Raw genomic sequence first — 20,592 nt, 5'->3', positions numbered from 1 at the left:
GCTTCTACAGAAATTTCAAGTGATCTGCCAACTGTCATCTCACTCATATAGCCATCATCCCTGAAAGGGAGATAGCCAAAAGGTCTTAACTCAGCATTCCTACTGAATGGGTGAGTGAGGTATGGGTCCATGATCACGATGGAATCAGGTCATGATTTACGTGAGTAGTCCAAGTGCTCTTTCCAATAAATTTATACTAGATTTTACCAGCTATGTATTTCCCTATAAGCAGTCCCTTAAAGCATTTTGTGATCTGTTGGTGTCTTCTCCCCAGGATGTTGCCCCAAAGCCTGTTGTGATCTCTACGCCCACACCTACCATCGTACGCCCTGGCTCCCTGCCTCTCCACTTGGGCTATGATCCACTTCACCCAACCCTTCCTTCCCCAACCTCCGTCATCACACAGGCTCCACCATCCAACAGGCAACTGGGGTAAGTAAAGAGAGCAGGGAGAAACAGTGAAGCCTGAATGTCTTTCCTCTGTGTGAAATTATTTGATTAAATAGAGACTGTTTCTGAATACTCAAGGAAAACAAGTCACTGAGATTGTCTCTCAACATAAATTTTTCACCCCATAAACAGAATCTTCTTTACCTTTTTAGTAGACAAGCAAGAATTTATTTGGGGGTGTACTGCCTTAATTTGGAGGTTTAATACTTCTTCGATCTAAAAGAAGAATCCTTAGAACTTTAGGAAGTATAGTGGTGGAGGTCACACAGGGAAGTATATATTTAGTTCTTGGCTTCAATCATCTGGATGTTTATGGAGGCACTGCTGAATGAGGCGCTGAAACCCATTAAGTCATCTTTTTTTTTTTTTTTTTTTTTTTGCTGTACGCGGGCCTCTCACTGCTGCAGCCTCTCCCGTTGCAGGGCACAGGCTCTGGACGTGCAGGCTCAGCGGCCATGGCTCACGGGCCCAGCCGCTCTGCGGCATGTGGGATCTTCCCGGACCGGGGCACGAACCCATGTCCCCTGCATCGGCAGGCGGACTCTCAACCACTGCGCCTCCAGGGAAGCCCAAGTCATCCTTTTTAAGTCTGGTTGTTCCCCTCAGTCCCAGTTAGGGTTCTTGGTCTTTGATATTCCTAATTTTGTCTTCACTCCCAGCATGGCCCATACAGATTTCCTAGTGGGATGACTTAAGATCCTGTCCCCAGGTACCCATGGGTTAAGAGGTTGTTGTCAGGCTTCAGCCTCTTAAAGTTTATTGTTCTCTAGACCCACTAAGAAAAATACAAAGGGATGACTTCTTTCTTAGACAGAGTAGAGCAAAATGTGGAAAGGAACAGGAGGAACTTACTCAGATTTGGCTATCATATGACATAATTCAGCTTTGCAAAATGGCAGCTTTGGTCGAAGTATTCCTTGCCTAAGGCAAGACAGAATTTATACACGCCAGTGGTAGGGATGTTTATTTAATTGTTCTAAACTCTTAATAGGATTAGCTTCCCACCCACTTGAATTCAGTGGTGCATTTAATTTGCAAGGTGTAAAGATCTTGCGATTTCTCTCCATCTATAAGGTAAGGTAAGTAGCATTCCCTGCTTTATCCACCTTCATGAGGGCGCCAGGATTTTACAACGCTACTAGAAAAGACTGGGAAATCTGCTGTAATTATAGGAGGAGGATCATTGGCAAAAGGGTCTGTATTATGAGCATTTCTCTTCATATTTCCTCTAGGTCTCCCACTGGCTCCCTCCCTCTCGTCATGCATCTTGCTAATGGACAGACCATGCCTGTGCTGCCAGGGCCTCCGGTACAGATGCCTTCTGTTATATCGGTGAGCTCTGAAGTTGGGGCAGCCAACCCTACCAAGACATTAACCCCTCCCTTCCACCTGAATGCTCATAGACACACATGAGCCCCAGGGAAACGTGGGCTCTGATCTGTAGTAGTTGAACATGGCAGCCTGCCCGTACTCTTCACTAACCTCTGCCAATCCAGCACTATGGAACACTAGACAAAGGCTCATCTGGACAATTGGCTCCTGGTCCAAGAATTGATTTTGCCAGCCTGCTGATTGGTTGATTTCACTTGGCACTAAGTACCTCACAAATTGCCCACCACTTTCCTCAAGATACAGCCTCAGCCTTCCCCATAGAAATTGTCATAGCACTGGAGGATTAGGTCCCCTATCCTGTGGTGCTCCAGGGGGGATGGTATTTCCCAGGCTGTTTCTGCATGCCCTATGCGCAGGTTGCATAGAACAGGCCCTAATGTGCCAATCTCAAAAGCACTTCATTTGGGGAAGCTGTTGCCCCACTAATAGCATTATGTTCCCTTCTGGTTTTTCTTCCTTCTCTTGATCCAGCTGGCCAGACCTGTGTCTATGGTGCCCAACATTCCTGGTATCCCTGGCCCACCAGTTAACAGCAGTGGTTCCATTTCTCCCTCTGGCCACCCTATGCCATCAGAAGCCAAGATGGTGAGTACATCCCAGCCCGGGGCAACGCTGGCCCTTCTGAAAGAAGTGGTATCTTCTGGGGCTTGCAGAGCTAAAGACCCACCCAGTTGTGGGGTCTGGAGAAGAAAAGACCCTGATTCATGACTCCTATCTCCTCTCTTCCACCTTTAGAGACTGGTACATAGACCATGGCAGTGAAAAGAAGCAGCACAGATTGTTTGGAATGGAACTCTTGCTGTTTCAGTTCCAGGGTGACAGATGGAGGGGTGGATGAGTGGGCAGGAGAGCTGGCCAGGAGGTGAATAACTGCGTAATAACCAGCCCCTGGCCAGGTTCCAGGAGAGAGCTTTCATCTGGACTCTATAGCTTCAGCAACCCCCGCCCTCCAACTGTGCCCAGGATGATAGTGAGGGGACAGAGTAGGTATTTTAGGGATCATGTGCACATTCTCTCTCCCTGTCATTTTCTTTTAATCCCTCTGTTAAGGGAAAATCAGTGTGGGAATTTTAGTTGTCTGTAACATCAGTAATAAAATCTAAGCCCACTCTTCTCACCCTTGATAGAATCTCACCCTTGACAAGCTATTTTTCCTTATCTTTTCCTACAGAGACTAAAAGCTACCCTAACCCACCAAGTCTCCTCAATCAACGGTGGCTGTGGAATGGTGGTGGGGACTGCCAGCACCATGGTGACAGCCCGTCCAGAGCAAAGCCAGATCCTCGTCCAGCACCCTGACGCCCCATCCCCTGCCCAGCCACAGGTCATTTAGACCCTTGGATGGGGGAACCAGTTTGTGTCACCATTACTCTTTAAGTCATACCTGTTTTTTCAAGGAGGAAGAAAATGAAAGAAGAGTGGATTTCAGCATTCTGGGCGTCTACCTGCACTTTGGTTCTTGTTGACAGTTTGAAAGTAGCAAAATGCGCTATTCTTTATCCATCCTTGGGTTGTACTAAATGCAAACAGACTGGATAATGCAGAACTGTCACAGAGGAGGTCTCAGTTTTTGTTTTCTGCTTTTTGGTTATTTCTATATGTGAATGCTGTATCTGCAGAACCCTCTAAAATGTGACAGGACCTCACTTCAGACCACTTTGTACACCAAAGGAGGCTTCCCCTAGTCTCTCCTATCTTAGGTCTTAGCCCCCACCCACCTAAAAAAACTTACCTGATTAGATTTATAGCAAAAATCAGATAATAACAATATATTAGGGACTTCCCTGGTGATGCAGTGGTTAAGAATCCACCTGCCAATGCAGGGGACACGGGTTCAAGCCCTGCTCCGGGAAGATCCCACGTGCCGCAGAGCAACTAAGCCTGTGCACCACAGCTACTGAGCCTGCGCTCTAGAGCCCACGAGCCACAGTTACTGAGCCCGCACACCACGACTACTGAAGCACGTGCGCCTAGAGCCCGCGTGCCGTAACTACTTAGCCCATGCGCCGCAACCACTGAAGCCCACGCACTCTAGGACCCACGTGCCACAACTACTGAAGCCCGCACTCCTAGAGCCCGTGCTCTGCAACAAGAGAAGCCACCACAGTGAGAAGCCCATGCACCACAACGAAGAGTAGCCCCCGCTCACCACAACAAAGAAAGCCTGCACGTAGCAATGAAGACCCAACACAGCCAAAAAAAAAAAGAAAAACAATATATTAATAAAATGTGATGTCACAGTATTAAGATGGCTCAGTAAACAAATACACACCCCCCAAAAATACTTTTTCCTCGTCAATTGAATGTCTTTTTATCAGGAGAAATTAAAGTCTAAAAAAGCCAGAGGGATCCCATTTAGAAGCCCAACTCTTTTTTTCAGGGAGGCCTCAGTTTACTAATTTTCTTTGAAAACTGAATAGGCCGCAGTTTTCATATTGTCTGTACTGGTTAGGTGACAACCACCTGAGATCAGTTTCTAGAGTTACATCTTTTGCCCATCCCCTTTTCCTGATGTCACCACCTGCTTTATCAGTTACCACCACATGTCCTAACATTTAATGACCATATGCTGCCTTAAAGCTTGGCCAACAACAAAAGCTTTCATCTGAGTTTTCTTGTTGGAAGCTAAGCCTGCCCACCCTCCTGTAACCCCTTCTAATGCCAGTCCCTTCTGGAAATGGTAAAGCAGTAGTCCCCTTGCCCAAGTTGTGCTGCTTCCCCTCTTGAGGAAATGACATGACTTATTTTTTAGTTACCACTAATTCCTTTCCTTCTTATTCTTCCTGTCTTTCTCTTGGTCTGTTCTTTTACCTCCATTCCCTGCATGTCTTGCTGAGTTGTCTATGAGAGAATAGGAACCCATCATTTCCTTTTCCCCATTCTCCTCCTAAAGCACCAATCTTTACATGTGCTCCAGTGAGCTCAGGACAAAGAGGAAATTGAAAATCACAGGAGAATTTGTGTAAACTTCCCTTAGTACAGTGAGAAGCAATGACCCCAAGGCCTGTAGCTCATTAAAATAAGTTTGAAATTTCCTCTCCACTTTTTTTCTTTTAGGAGAGAGAATATTAATCTGAATAAATAAAATGATCTCTGCATTATCTGTGTTAATGGAGAACATGATTCAGTAGGGCCTGAAGTAGAATAAGATTCTGTTTTCTTATAAGCTTATGCTTATTCTCATGCAACTAATGTGAGCTCTGGCATTTGGGAACTACCAATATAGATGTTCTCTAATAGCAACAGATTCAGGAAGAATTTATTTTTGGCGTTGTTTTACATTACATAGTTTCTTTTATACAGATGGTTGACCTTTCTATATTTTAATTTTGACCGTTATTGTAAAATTGGTCTATCTTTGAATACATACCAGCTAACAGAAAAGGAAGATGATTCAAAAGTGCTTTAGAGACAAGAGACATCAGCCTGAAGTTTAAAAACAAAAGACAGTCTTAAATCGCCAATTTGTAAAGAGATTAAAAAATGTTTTTCTCTTTAAAAACAAACAGAACAAACAAGGCAGGAAGCAGGGGCGTTGCTGAGGATGATTAATAACTGATTTAAATAAAAAGAATATATTGGGAGTTCCCTGGTGGCCTAGTGGTTAGGATTCTGGCCTTTCACTGCTGTGGCCCAGGTTTAATTCCTGGTCGGGGAACTGAGATCCTGCAAGCCGTGCGGTGTGGCCAAAAAAAAAGAGAATATACTAATTCATATATCTCCATGATAGTTCATATCTCACTGATAGTAAAATCTTTTCTCCTTTTCTGAAACTTGTATCACACAGTTATTTGTATATATTGCTTGACCAGATAGGTGATTCTACAATTTTTTATTCCATAGTCTCCCTAAAATTTCCCCTGACACCTCCCTTGATTATAATTTCCCTGCCTACAAGATTTCCTGTTAAGAAACAAAAAGTGATCCTAGTTTCACTTTTATCTGTCTGTCTCAGAAATAATCAGAGTATGGAACTGAGAAGACTGAAAGAAAACAGGAGGCAGAATGAGGAACTACTACAGAAGAGAAGCTAAGGGACATAGTAATGAGACTCGCTGTGGTTACAGAGACTGGTATATACTTTTACCAGATCTTTGCCAGAGCTTACGTCAGGTTTAGTTTGGAAAGGACTGACATTCCCTTCAAGTAACTCCTCTTCCTTCTGGGCAACAGGTCTCACCAGCCCAACCCACTCCTAGTACTGGAGGGCGACGTCGGCGCACGGTGGATGAAGATCCAGATGAGCGGCGGCAGCGCTTTCTGGAGCGCAACCGGGCCGCAGCCTCGCGCTGCCGTCAAAAGCGGAAGCTGTGGGTGTCCTCCCTAGAGAAGAAGGCTGAGGAACTCACGTCTCAGAACATTCAGCTGAGTGTGAGTGTGTCCTGGGTGATTATTAGGATTGTTGAATCTGGAAAGTGAGATTGAATCAGGAAAAAGTGGAACGATATAATAGAAGATGATAATTCTTTAAGACAGATCCAGAACATATGCCAGGGAGAATGCAGAAAGAATGTCTTAACAGTCAGAGTTGAAACCTCTTCCCCGGGGACTGGAAAGGACACTTACCACTACCCCCATATCTGCTACTAGAATGAGTCATCCATAGACCAGTTTGGATGAAGGGAATTAGATTAAGCGCCCCAGGGTGCTCTTTTTAAGTCATCAGTAGAATCTGACAGGGGTAGTGGAACACCCAAAGGGAAAGTATTTGCCCAGGTAACACAGCTTAAGAAAAGAAAGAAAAAGCCACTCAAACGCAAATAGAATGGTTATAATACAGATATTTTCATTTATTTTTGGCTGTGCTGGATCTTCTTTGCTGTGCGCGGGGCTTTCTCTAGTTGCGGCGAGCGGGAGCTACTCTAACTTGTGCACGGGCTTCTCATTGCGGTGGCTTCTGTTGTTGCAGAGCATGGGCTCTAGGCGCACAGGCTTTAGTAGTTGCAGAATGCGGGCTCAGTAGTTGTGGCTCGCGGGCTCTAGAGTGTGGGCTCAGTAATTGTGGCGCATGGGCTTAGTTGCTCCGCGGCATGTGGGATCTTCCCGTGCGGCATGTGGGATCTTCCCGGACCAGGGCTTGAACCCATGTCCCCTGCATTGGCAGGTGGATTCTTAACCACTGAACCACCAGGGAAGTCCCCAGATAATTTCTTGAATATTATTTTCCCTTCTTCTGATTATTTATTAAAATATTCCATTACAAAGGTAATATATTTATATAACATATATATAATATACACATACATACACACACAGAGGTACAGATTAAAAATAAAGTCTCTCTTCAATATGTCTTTCCTAGTCTCATTCTCTTCCTTGTAGATAAGTTTGGTGTGTACCTACCAGACATGTATGTATTTCTAATATTTTTTTCATTTATAGCTTTTGTGGGGGAGTCAGGGAGGGACTGTCTGTTGTAACATAAAACAGTATCTCCTGGAGATCTAGCCATGTATACAGAGGACCTACCTCGTGTTTGTAAGTAGCTGTACCGTGTAGCATTTTGTAGTGTAAGTTATGTTATAAGGTATGGATACTTATAATGTTTCTAATTTTTTGCCATAACAGCAGTGCTGCAGTGTACATTGTATGCACTTGAGTAGATAGCTCTGTTAAATAGATTCCTGGAAGTTACCTTTCTTAATCAAAGGACATATTCATTATTAATTTCGGTGTAATCGTATTTATCCTAAATAGGAGTAATTTTTCTATTTAAAATCCCTGCTATCACTGTAAGCAGCTCCTGTCATGGAATTCGTGGCTGTATTGGCCCTGGGCCGTCTAAAGCCTTGCTGGGTCTTTCCCAGATTTGAGGGAGAGAATCCAGACAGCATTCTGTCCTCACTTCGGGCATAGCTACGGGGGGTTCAAGAGTGGAGCATAAATTTTCTTCATATTCTTTTCTTCCCTCCCTCCTCAGAATGAAGTCACATTACTACGCAATGAGGTGGCTCAATTGAAACAGCTGCTGTTAGCTCATAAAGACTGCCCAGTCACAGCACTACAGAAAAAGACCCAAGGCTACTTAGGTGAGTGGCTCACAACCTAAGCAAGACCAGTCAGTCAGTATGCTGCATGTAATGAGTGTCTCAACGCTTTATAATTTTATAACCCCATTCTGAATGTTCTGGGGGGCCCAGATTGACGAGTGAGCAGCCTTTGTGGAACAACCAGTCCTATCAAAAAAAATTTTTGAGAACAATATAGTTACCCTAATTATCTATTGTAGCTGGAGAAAAAGGGTAGCAATATGTATTGGGTACCTACTTTGTGTGAGGCACTCAACCATCTTCCCAGTTCTCTCATGAAATCGATATTACCTGCGTTTATACACAAGAAAACTGCACTCAGATTAGTCACTTACCTGAAGTTACACAGTTGGTGAAGTGGCAGAGCCAAGATTCACATCCAGCTCTTCTTATTCCAAAGCCACTGTCTTGGCTTCAAGAGGATATAATACATTGGGGTTTGTTAAGCATTGAGATTTGGTGGTAGATCACACATTGGGGTTTGTTAAGCATTGAGATTTGGTGGTACATTTTATCTTTCTAATGATGGGCTCATGTTGGTTTCAGTTTGTAATCTGTGAGCACAAATAATATAGTGCTAGGAAGAGCTGGTCACAGAGCCATGCTCTGGATAAGCACAATCCTGAAATTAAAATTACTGTGAATAATTTGCTTATGGACAGTAAAAACTAATAAATCATTTTCCTTTACAAATTAAATAAATTCATAGAAATGTTGGCTATCAAATTTTGATATATTGAATTATTTTTCCACTAATGTCTTTATCATTTCAGAGATGTGTTCCCATAGAAAAAGAGTAACCACATCACCAATTTTAAACATCTCTATCTAAATTTTAATTTTAATGTGTACTTCAGGGTACATTCATTCATTAGGCAGATATTGATTGAGCCTGTTCTGTGCCAGGCACTGTTTTACATGCTGAGGACATAATAGGGAACCAAATAGATTAGATTAAAGTCCCTGCCCGTGAGGGGCTTATATTTTAGTAGGTGAGACAGACAATAAACTAGATAAATAGGTACAATATATATAGTATGTTAGATAAGAATAAATGCTTGGAAGACAAAAATAAAACAAGAAAGAAGAATATGAAATGTTAGCAGCAGGGTTGAAATTTTAGACAAGACCTTAAGGAAGTGAGGGAGCTAGCCATGCATTAATATGGGAGAAAAGTACTGCAAGCGGGAGGAATAGCAAATGCAAAGACCCGCAGTGGGAGCGTGTCCGGCACATTCTAGGAACACCAAGGAGGCTAGTGTGGCTGGATTGGAGAGAATGGGGAATGGAGACTATTTGGAGATGAGGTAGGGGAGGGAATGGAAGCATTTTCCTTTAGGGCCTCATTGGTCATAGTGAGGACCTTAGCTTTTACTCTACTTTGGGGATCCTTAGAGGGTTGTTTTCAGCAGAATAGTGACATGACTGATCTGACTTATTTTGAACAGGGTCACTCTGTTAAGAGAGTGAGGAATGCATGGGCAGAAGCAGGCAGTCCACTTAGTGGGGCTATCACAGTCATATGAGCAAGAGGTGATGGAGCTTTGGACTGGATGGCCGTAGTGAAAGTGGTGAGAAGGGATTTAATTCAGGATATATTTCGAAGATAGAGTGACAAGGTTTGATGACGGCCAGATGGGGCAGTATATGTGAGGAAAAAGAAAATCAAAAATTGCACCAAAGGTTTTGGACTGAGCGACTGCAGGAACGGAGTTGCCATTGATGGAGATAGGGGAAAGTGTAGGAAGAAATGGACTGGGTGGTATATCGGGAGCTCAGGTTTGGAAGCCTCTTAGGCTTGCAGCTGGAGCTGTCAAGCAGGCAGCTGGTTGTATGGGTCTGCAGTTCAGAGGAAAGGCTGAAGGTACAACTTGGGGAGTCAGCAGAATATGGATAGCTTTTAAAGCCATGAAACTGGATGAAATGTTATTGTCAAAGAGAGCACATAGGTAGAAAAAGAGAAGTTCCAGGACTGAGCCCTGGGTACTCCAATATTTAGAGGTCAGAGAGATGAGAAGGGACCCACAAGAGAGACTGAGAATGCGTAGCCAAGCAGGTAGGAGGAAAGCCAGCTGAGTAGCTGAGTGTGGTGTTCTGTAAGCCAAGATAAGAAAGTGTTTCAGGAAGTTTAGTGATCAACTATTTCAATCCTTTTGATGGGCTAAGGATGACAAGGACTGAGTATTTATCAGTGTGAAGTCTATATACAGTAAGGTTTCTATTCAGTCCCTACAAGAACTCTGACAGATAGTCAACCTTTGAAATTACTTATTTGTTACAGCAAAGATGTATTTAGTTCCTACTGTGTGGTATGGACATAGTGGTAGTTACCTGACATAAGACAAACGAGACACTCTCCTATCTCTGAGAGACTCACAGGGTTATGAGGAGATAAACATGTCCAGCCATGGGTAAGGTAAGCACAGGTATCCCAAAGAGCCCCTAGACTGGGAACTTCCTGAGGACAAGGGGCCTGTCTATTCTTTATATACCCTGATGCCTGGCACACGGGCAATACTCAGTAAATATCTGATGAATAAATGAATGTATGCTCTGAAAGCACAAATGATGAAATAGTTAATTTCCTGAGCGTAACAAAGAAGGCTTCACAGAGGAGGTAGTATTTGAATCCTGAAAGAAGACTCAGGCATTTATCAGGAGGTCAGAAATACAACCAACTATTGAAATTTTGCCCTTATTCTACACATCTCTGTTTAAGTAGCCAGAGAGGCTATCTGATGTTCAGTGAAACTCCTTGAGTGTTAAGCAACATGGAGTTACCTTTGTATGCAACTCAGACATTTGTGTTTAGTAATAAAAGTTACTGTCACTTTAGGTGGAGTGGCATAACTCAAAGTAAATGTGTTAAATCGTTAATGCCTAGCTAGTTAATAGTTAGGAGGGTCTGACAGACCTCTTTGTAGTTGGTTGTGTTGACTGAACCTTGGCCAAGGACTGGTCATTTGTAACATCATTTGATTGTAGCTTGATATCTATCAGGTTTACCTATGGTGCAACTACATGCTAAAGGAATATTAAAAATAATAGAATGATTGCAATGTTGTGAGCATTAATAAGAGAGGATAGCTAAAAAGAGATCTATTTTAAATCACCTTCAAAGACATGAATAAGAGGAAGTGTGTTCCAATAAGGGTAATGAACTGTGCAGAGACCTAGAAGCCAGGCAGTATAATTAACACGTTGGGGGTTTGCTTTATGGGGATAGATGGGTTAATTTTGGCCTAGCTTGCTTCTCTTCTCACAACTTCCAGTTTCCTAGCCCATTTATGGCTTAGAAGCCAAGATTCTGGGAAGTTTTCCCCCCTAAAAACATGGGCTTCATTTTCCTTTGGGCCCCTTTAGAATTATGGTAAAAGGTAGTTCTGCCTATTTCCCCATTCTGTGTTCTAACCACTTGCTCTCTGCTTTTTGCCCTCCTTCCTGGCAGAAAGCCCCAAGGAAAGCTCAGAGCCAACGGGTTCTCCAGCCCCTGTGATTCAGCACAGCTCAGCAACAGCCCCGAGCAATGGCCTCAGCGTTCGCTCTGCAGCTGAAGCTGTGGCCACCTCAGTCCTCACTCAGATGGCCAGCCAAAGGACAGAACTGAGCATGCCCATACAGTCGCATGTGATCATGACCCCACAGTCTCAGTCTGCAGGCAGATGATGCCTCCCCTGGTGGAGAGGTCCCCAGCCAGAGCTCGCCCGCCCGAGAGCCAAGAGAGATGTCATCTTATCCTCTCCCATCTGCCTTGGACATGGCAGTATGGGGGGGAAATTGTGTGTTGTGAGTAATGGTCAGATGTGGGGCTTTTCTCACATGGTCATTTACGTTGACACCTGTACTAGGAGCCTCCAAGCCCCAGAGCCACATAGATCATACCCCAAGGGGGAAGTTTCTGATGTACCCACAGCCAAAGGCCTTTCCCGATGGTCCGAACAATCATCCCTGCCCATGCACGTGTACCTGTCTCTTTTAACACTAACCCTTGTACTTCTAGGTTTCGGTTTCTCAGTTCCCCCTCTTTCCACCAAGCCATGGCTATTACCTTCTTGATTCTTAGCAGCATGCCACTTCCTACTAGGTAGAGGGAGGCTAGAGTTGATGGCATATCAATGGCTGACCCATCCCTAGCCACCCCATGGACTCAGGACTTTGTCTCCCAGTAGCTGCTTATTTATGCCTTTTTCCCCCTCCGTAAATTCTAGTTAAAACATTCACTTATGGAGAATGTGAGGTTACCTTTGATGTATGAAGTAGCAGTATTTCCCAGCTCTTCCATAAACTTTAATCCTCCCTACTTGCCACCAAAACAAAAACAGAGAAATGAAACCTCAAACGGTCTAGTCCTTTCTCATTTATTTCCAGAGCTATATGGGTACCTCATTTTATGTCTTGAGTTTTCCCAGTCTAGTGGTGGGGTCTTTTCCACCTCCCACTAAGCCTTGGCAACCTCATCTTGTGGCCTTATTAGATAGTGCTTGGTAGTGAAAAGGGAAAGAGCCCAGGATCTGACTGGCTGGTTCCCTTCCCATCCCCCACTCCATCCTCCTTCAGTTCTAATCATCAGGACAGGCAGGAACAATGTAGTTTAAAGCTTGTTCCATCAAGTTACTAGATTGATTCTTTTATGTTTTACAAGAGTTTACTAGCCAAAGCATACAGATTGCTTTTGGTCATCTTTCCACTCCTGCCTCTCCCTCTTCGTGCCCCTGCCTGCATTCCTGCCTCTGTCTCTCTTCTATAATTAGTTCTGATGCAGCCCTCTGGAAGCTGTCCTGTAGGGGATTCTTGTGCTCCCTCACCTCCCCTCACCCCCCATCTCTCAGTCTCACACATCTGTCTTCTTTTCTGAGTGAGGGTCTGATATTCACAACTGGTCCTCACTGGATCTGCCTTCGCTCTCTTTCACTAGGCTCCAAGCCTAGCCACTAGGTCTCTCTGGTTCTGTAGCGTTTCTTTAGCTCTTTTCTTCTCTCTGCCCCCTGGATGCAATGCTTCTCCATAGTCTATGCCCCAGGACCCTGAGGCATCATAGCCGAGGTCCTGAGTGGGTTTTCTTGAGTATAAGTTAGGGTGGGGGGAGGCACGGGAAGGGAAGGTGGAGCACTGATGTCAGCAGAAGAGTCCTGCTCGTGGAAGAGTCTGACCTGCCTGGGAAATTGGTGACTGTTGCTCTCAGCCATTCTTACTTTGAAAAGTTGTGTTGCAGGGGGGGAAATTCATCCCTCTTGTCCCTCTTTCTTCCCCATTCAGACTCCTCATCTTCCTTTGGCTCTGAACTATGCAATTTCTACCAAGGCCATAGGAAGCAGTCCAAAGCCAGAGGCCTGTGGATAGATAGGTCAGCTTTAATAGCCCTTCAGTATGAAGCCCTTCCAATTGTCCCAGAGCCACTTTCTGCCATCTGCCCAAGCCAATAATGTCCTTTTCTCTCTCTCTCCTATCTCCATCTTATACATGCATACAGAGTGACTGCCAGCTTCCTTTCTTATTTTATCTTCCAAAATTGGCTATCGTAGAGGAATGAGGAAATGTTCTAAGCTACGAGATTCCCATCTCCTCAGACTGATAAACTGGTGAGCCAGTTAGAGGACATGTTCTACTGCATTTGTTTTTAATTTCCCCTCCTGCTTTTCAGAGCTGGTGTTGAAGAAGCCACACCTGGTGAAGAGAAAGGAGAGAAAACATGGTTTTCTCATCCTCCCCCACCCAGGACCCAACAGGAACAGCCCCTGAGGTGACTCAGACTAGCAAATGGCACGGCAGATGGTCAGGATGCAGGTTACCACCTCCAGGGACTCCACTTGCCTTTAAAACTTCACAGCCATAACTTGTGCTCAGGACTTTTCCTTTAGATGGCTGCTCCCTGGGATTTTCTCCTGCCTTAGTTGTGTTTCATTTTTTGTTATCTTTATTTCCCACTTGTAGCCTTGCCCTAAAGCTTGACTGCGTTTATGGCTCCTAAGGAGCCTTCATAAGACCCTTGACTGTTTTTCTTCCCCCTTCAGTCATGTGTTTTTCAAGTTAAGAATCAGTTTGTTGCTGCACACATGCCCTGCCTCACTGCTTGGCCTTGGAGGAAGTTTGAGTCCTGCCAGTCTGTCCCTGTGTAGGATGGCTAATTTATGTAGAGGGTCTTATTTAGTTTCTTAATCCCCATGTCTAATTCTCTTGAGTCCTTATTTCATTTTCATCAGTGGGAAGTTAGTATTGGGGACCTAACCGAGAGGCATTGGCAGAACCTTAGTAGTAAAGCAGCAGTGAAATGAGGAAGGAACAACGACAGGACCTCCCCCACCCCAGACAGCTCTTCAGTTGGTCCTTAGTCTCACTAAGAAGGCAGAGCGATTGCTTGCCCTGAAGTCTCTCTTGTAGTCAAGGGGAATGACATTTACCTTGTTACTGCAGCCAGTTGTGTGGCCACTCTCCCCTGCTCTTTGCCCTCCAGACTCCTTTGGACCAGAACATCATGGAGGGTGTCACTTAGCTCTTTTTAAGGAACATGGCCTTTCTAGGGGCCTAAGGGAAGACACTTTCTAAAAGGGACTGGGAATGTGGATGCCTTAGGACTCTTCTAAGTGAACACAGGACTCAGGCCTCCCACTTCACTCCAAGGACACAGCAGCTAGAGACCCAAGGCCATAGAGAAAGGGGCCAGAGCCAGGTCTTCTGGTCCACAGACTTAATGCCGCATTGTCTTAGTATATGTGCTGCCGAAGCGAGCACTGCCCCGTTGTCTTAAAAGAAAGCTTGCTTAGAGTTGAAAAGTCTGAAAGCCTCCCACACTATGAGGAAGAACTAGAAAGAGTACAGCCTCCTTTACTTCATCTTTCCCTGTTGGCCGTACACCCAAATCTGGCTTCCTTCGGCCTCTGCTCCTCTCCTCGGCCTGAAGTCCTAGACTGTGTACACTCTCGGTGGCAGTAAAAGAGGAGATGGCCTAACTGAACCTCATTTTGCTGCCTTCCCTGTGCCTGTTCCGTTGTTCCAGTTCCTTTGCTGACTTACTGCCCTCCAGCACCACCCATTCTGGTAGACAGGGTGCTTAACCCTAACCACGCCCCATCTACAGCCTGAACCACCAAGTAGACACCAAAATATTCCTCCTCTGGTTCCTAAGTCCCCCGTTTGCTCACACTGAGAGGCTCCTTTAAAGGTGCTAGCCCTAAGACAGCTCTTCCCCACAAAGTTCCCTTTTCTTTCCTTCCCATCCCCAAATCATTATTTTTCATTAATATTGTACATTGTATACACAGGAAGGAAATGTACACTTTTTTTTTTAATGTCATAACCAGTCTGTTTAGAATCCAGTCCTCCTAGCTGTATCACATATGCCTTTGTTGATATGCTCTTTCTGCTTTCTTTAGACTTTTGTTTGACTGGGGTGGAGGGAAGAGCAGGACAGGTGAGGATCCTAAGGCAGATCAGAGGCCCCCCATCCTACTTCAGCCTCCCACAACCCTAATCATTCCCTTCATAGTACAGACTGATTTCTGTTTCTGTTTGCACACATGCAAGTGCACACAGACATAAATCCTCACCATCCCAGGGTGGTGACCCAGCAGGGGTGAGTGTAGGTGGTTGCTAGCCAACATTCCCACCCTCCATACCAGTTCATTCGTGTCTCTTTGGGGTAAAGTTCTTCCCTGGAATGAGAAAAGGCTGGGGAGAGTAGGGCAGCTTAAGGCAGCTTACATCCTCTGTAGATGCAGGTTTGTATTGTAGCTGCTAGGGTTTCTCTTTTTAATGGGGGCTGGTAGCACAGCGCTATCTCATCAGCGTTAACTACTGGTGAGTGAGGATTTCGCTGTAAGAAATGGCTTTGAGCACTAGTTTCATTGACTTTCCCTTAGGGCAGTGGTTCTCAGAATGTAGTCCAGGACCAGCAGGACCATCATCTGGGAACTTGTTAGAAATGCACATTCAGGCCCCATCCCAGACATACTGAATCAGAAACTCGGGATGGGCTCTAACAAGCACTCAACGTGATTCTAACACATACTAAAGTTTGAGAACCATTGCCTTAGGGGCAAGCTGGGAAATTCTTACAGGGTATCAAGGATATTTTAAGTACCATCCTCTGCCTTAGCACTAGCATGTTTTTCCATTTCCTCCAGTCCCTCCCTCCACTCCCATTAAAACAACAACAATGTCACTCATCTCAAAATCTAGGTTTGTCTTCCTCTGCTTACTCCTAAAACCTGCCCTGCGTGGGTCTGGACAGGAGTTGTCCCATATTCCCTTGCAGACTGGTCACTCCATGTTCTTTGTTACAGGAAGGACCGGCTGTCCTGTTCTCCCACTCACCCCGCCCCCAACACACACCTTTCAGGCAGGGAGACGAGCCTTCAGCCCCAACAGTGGAGGCTACAGCCTCCTGACATGGTATCTGTTGAAAAGCTGTGTGTGCCTATGGTTATATCTCTGTTCATCTGTATATCTTGACATGTAGCAACACCTCTCCATGTCATCAAGGAACTTGACTCTGGGTCTGGGTTTCCCCAGTCCCCAGTGGTGGACTTTGACAGGTGGGAGGATGCAGTGCTACAGGCTGTTTTGTTATGCAACTGTCTTCTCCCTTCCCCTCCACGCACTTCAGCATGATCCCTGTGAGCAGGCTCTCACAGTCTCCTGGGACGGGGCTGAGGCAGAGGCTTCGCTCTCTTCTCCCTGACCGTCCCTCCTCCTTCCCCCTTGCCACATAGCAGTTATCCCCCAGCCATGCCTTCTCCCCCCTCCCTTGCCCTGACATATATTGTGCCTTATTTATGCTGCAAATATAACATTAAACTATCAAGAGAAGCACTGTTCTGTCTGATGTTTCAATACTCTGATCTACAAGTCCCATTGTCCATTCTTTCTGGGAATTCATTGGGCTTTCATGTCTGCGATCTTCACTCTCCCATTTCTTAGGACAGAAACAGCTGGCATTCTTATCCCTCCTTTTTATGCAGGGGAAGACACAGCCTAGGGGAGGTGGGTGGTTTGTATAAATTACGTAACACAACAGAAGGCTCAGATCTGTGCACTGCCCTTAGGGACGAGGGCCCTTGGCATCATGGGAGCCCTCACTAGAGAACTTGTGTGTTTTGCGTGAATGGGGATCGGAGGGCGGTGGAAGGCAAGTGGCCTCTTAACCTTTCAGTGTTATGTCCCCCACCCCCGCAATTAAAAAATAATAAGCCCTACCCTCAAGAAGTTTCCAGCATGCCTGGGGAGTGCACTTAGCCGCAGACAGAAGAAGTGCTCTATGATTCTATGAGTTCTGTGTGTGTGGGGAGGAGGGGAGTCTGGAAATGAGAGGTGGAGTTTATTTAGAAACAGGCAAGGTAGTTTACAAGAAAAAAACAGGTAGTACTCATGAACTGTGGGGAGGTGTGGGGCAGTCACTACTAATTCCTTGCATCTGTGTCTTCTTTGATACCACAGGTGAGGAGGGTGACCAGGCTAAAGAACTTGACCAGGAGATAGCTGGGTACCTCTGAGGGGTTTCCAATAGGAGAGAGGAGATGTACATGCTGTTTGTGGCCGGTGTTCGGTGTAACTGACACAGACAGGGAGCGCCAGTCTCCCCTGCGGAGCGGGAAAGGCAGTGGTGGTCTTCATTGTGGTCAGAAGCACGTGGGAGTCCAGAGAGTAGTAAAGGAAGTTGCTGAAAGCCAAATACCGAAACCAAGATTGAGAGGTTTTGGAGGTGGGGATGAGACTGAAGGGAGGACAGTTCCCAAGTTAAAAGAATTAACCCATTCCAACTTCTAGCCAAAGGAGAGACCCATCACCTCCATCCAGGACACAGGAAGCAGCTAGACCAGCCCCTTTCTGAATGCAGCCTCAGCTCAGATCCACTTGTAACTGGCCATCAGAGAAATCACAGAGGGTAAACATTTATTGTGTGCCTGCTGTGTGCTAGGTGGAGTGCTAGATGCTTTGCATTCATCAAGTTATTTACTGTTCACAAAACCTCTTGATAACAGGAGCAGTTACCTCATGATACTGATGATGACCCGAGGTTTAGCTTGAGACACTTGCCCAAGGCACACAGCGAAGTGCAAGAGCTGGATTAGAACGGCTCTGACCCTGGAACGGCTCTGCAGCACCCCATCTACCCTCACACCTTGTTCCTCTGAACTTGGTCAGATAAGAATGGACAAGGACCTTGATACAGCACAGGACCCATTTCCCACAGAAGAACCATCTCCTCGTGGACTTGATGCTCCCATGTAAGAAGTGGTGAAACTACAAGATGTAATGATGAATGTCAGGTTCTATGCTTGGGACCAGCGGTGAGACAAAGCTTACAAAAAGGTTCACCCTAGCTTAGGCTGGATTGATAGACGTGAGTATCAAAACCTGATCTAACCTACCTATCCTAAGTGTAAGTTGGTTTCTAGATGCCTCACTTTAAAGAAGGGGGGAACGCTTCCCCTTGAACAAAGAAAGACGAAAGAAAGAAGGAAGGAAGAATGAAATCTGTCCTCAAACCTGGGAAAGGCTTGTAACATGAAAGATGAGAGGTGTTCTCTGAGAGTGAGGGAAACCAGGACCCCTGGTGGAGGCCACAGGGAGATGAAAGCCAGCTCCTTGCAAGGATGATTCTGTCTGGACTGAGGAGATAGCAAGTTCCCCAGGACCCAGGACAATCACAGCTAACGTTGTGAGGAAGCCTGCTCTATGCCAGATCCTGTGCTGCATGGGTTACAAAAAGTATCTCGAATAATGCTCACCGTAGGAAGTGGTTCCTTTTAACGTTGCCATGTTTTAGGTGAAGAAACTTCTTACAGAGAGCTAAGCATCTTGTCGAAGTCTGATTCACAGGCCCTTTATGTCATGGCACCTCTGCAGCATCAAGAGCCACACTGGTGGGACTGCTGAGGAAGGGACTCTAGGGTCAGAAGGGAAACTGTGCCAGATGACTTGGAAGGAACACTTCCTGAGAGGCAGTGACTGATTTTTCCTAAGGTGGCATTGTAGGCACCTGCCCCAGTAGGTCAGAGCCAGAGCCAGGCAGAGGCTGGAGTGACTAGAGGGAGGTGGGCACCCCAGCATCCTGCCCCTGCCTTTCTGGGACTCGGTGGGGTCAGGGCCTGAGGACCTCCAGCCACCCTACCCTTCAACAAACTCTGTTCCAGAAAAAGGAAATGCAGAGCTGTGACCACAGGGTGGCAGCAGTGCTTCAGCTGCAGAGCACTGCTCCCTAGGCTGAAGTGAGGCAGGTCCTCAACAGTGCGAGTGAAGATGGGGGTCTGTCTACAGACATCTGAAGCAATCTCCACTTTCTGGGGGCTCTGAAACCTTTTAGTCTCCTGTATCTCACTTTTCTATCCACAGGCAAATCTCAGAGTAGTGATTCCATTTTTGATCCTCCAACAGGCACGTACATACACATGGGTGTGAATGGGCTGCGTGGCCCTTCCTGCAGCCTCTCCAGTCACCAGACTGGGTCATCCTGGCTGACTGTGACCCTGGCTTCCCTCCTTCCTTCCTAGGACATAATGCCTAGCCGGACAGGACTGTCTCTATGCTTTTATTCTACAAGTTAGGAAAGAGGAGGTGATCAGTTGTTGCTCTCCAACCTGTTGAGGGATTGGGAGTTCTTGAAGGTCCCCCAGGGCCTGGCTCTGACAAAGCATCTGCAATTAATGATGCTTCTTGAGCTCTGGAGACAGGATTTATGCATCTAATAAAGTCTATAACTCCAGGCTTAGGGGCTGGGGCCGGAGGCTGAGAGCAGGAAGTCCCACGGGGGCCAGAGGAAAGCGGGGCGGGGGGGGGGGGGGTCCCAGACGGCTCTTCATGGAGCCGTGCATTTCCACTGCCTGCTCTAGATTCCCCCTCAGGCTGCTGTCGGGGGTGAGGAACGGGGACAGCAGGTGTAAGAGGCGGGTGTGGCCAAAGGAAGGCAGATGGCAGCATGGACTCCAGACGGGCAGCAGTGCTGCTGCTGCTGTTAATAACAGACTGGGGCCGCGCTGAAGGACCAGGGGGCCGGGATGAAGGAGACCAGAGCTTCACGGTAAGTCAGCATGCCCACCCCCTTGTCACCATTTTCCTGTACCTCAGCTTGAGAATTGTACTCCAGGTTCAAATACTCCCTGGCTGCCAGGGTCACTGGGTCCTCACATCTGAGAAAATGACTCCTTAGCCTCCTACAACTTGCCCCCGGAAGCCACTCCCTTCCCCTCGTGACCTAAACGCCCAAGGCCTTAGCCCATCTTCCTTCCCGGATGCCCCTGTACCACAGGAGGAAGACCGTGGCGCTCGCCCACTGCAGGATGCCCAGACCCCCGGGGCACTCTTGCGCTCCCTGCTCCAGGCCATGCAGAGACCCAGCCGGAGTCCAGCCTTCCTGTTTCAGCCCCAGAGGTGAGTCTAAGAGGGACACGGGCAAGGCAAGGGCCAGAGTGAGAGGGGCGGGAGGGCAGCGGGGAAGGGGGGCACTGGAAGGGCCTACAGCTGAGGATGGATCTCTCCTAAGGTTTGGCAGAAACACCCGGGGCTCCTGGAACAACGAAAGGCTGAGCTCCCCATTCTGGAGCCTGGCTGCCCCTCAGCGCTTTGGGAAGAAGTGACATGCCATCCTTTGATGTTTGCATGCAAGGCCCACACCCGAAAGTGCCACGTGTCCCCCCAAATAAAGCTGTCTGGCTTCTGAATCAGTGTGCGTGTCTGTCTGTATGAGACAGAGGGCCAGGAGGGAGTCCCAAGACAAGAACCACAG

At 46.5% G+C, this 20,592-nt stretch overlaps 2 protein-coding genes across 11 annotated transcripts in view; both read left to right on the top strand.

Moving 5' to 3' along the window:
- The window catches only part of LOC101281592 (cyclic AMP-dependent transcription factor ATF-7), a 100,205-nt gene extending 80,179 nt beyond the window's left edge, over positions 1-20,026 (top strand). For 7 of the 10 annotated variants that reach the window (XM_049694441.1, XM_004274240.4, XM_049694442.1 and 4 more), the window contains 7 exons: positions 275-432; positions 1,683-1,782; positions 2,314-2,427; positions 3,014-3,166; positions 6,016-6,213; positions 7,763-7,871; positions 11,320-16,676. In XM_049694441.1, coding sequence (XP_049550398.1) covers positions 275-432; positions 1,683-1,782; positions 2,314-2,427; positions 3,014-3,166; positions 6,016-6,213; positions 7,763-7,871; positions 11,320-11,537 — 1,050 coding nt within the window. In that variant the 3' untranslated portion in view covers positions 11,538-16,676. Of the gene's footprint in view, positions 1-274; positions 433-1,682; positions 1,783-2,313; positions 2,428-3,013; positions 3,167-6,015; positions 6,214-7,762; positions 7,872-11,319; positions 16,677-17,848 lie in introns of those variants that run through there. The other 3 variants (XR_007470117.1, XR_007470116.1, XM_049694443.1) reach the window with 3 other exon arrangements.
- On the top strand, positions 19,786-20,527 carry NPFF (neuropeptide FF-amide peptide precursor). The gene is given in 2 exon segments (XM_049694462.1): positions 19,786-20,237; positions 20,350-20,527. Coding segments are annotated over 2 exon segments (546 nt in total). The 3' UTR covers positions 20,444-20,527.
- The last annotated feature ends 65 nt before the right edge of the window (positions 20,528-20,592 follow it).

The sequence above is a fragment of the Orcinus orca genome, chromosome 11 (assembly GCF_937001465.1).
Source record: "Orcinus orca chromosome 11, mOrcOrc1.1, whole genome shotgun sequence".
In the NCBI taxonomy this organism is placed as follows: domain Eukaryota; kingdom Metazoa; phylum Chordata; class Mammalia; order Artiodactyla; family Delphinidae; genus Orcinus; species Orcinus orca.
This window is presented reverse-complemented; position numbering and strand designations above follow the sequence as displayed.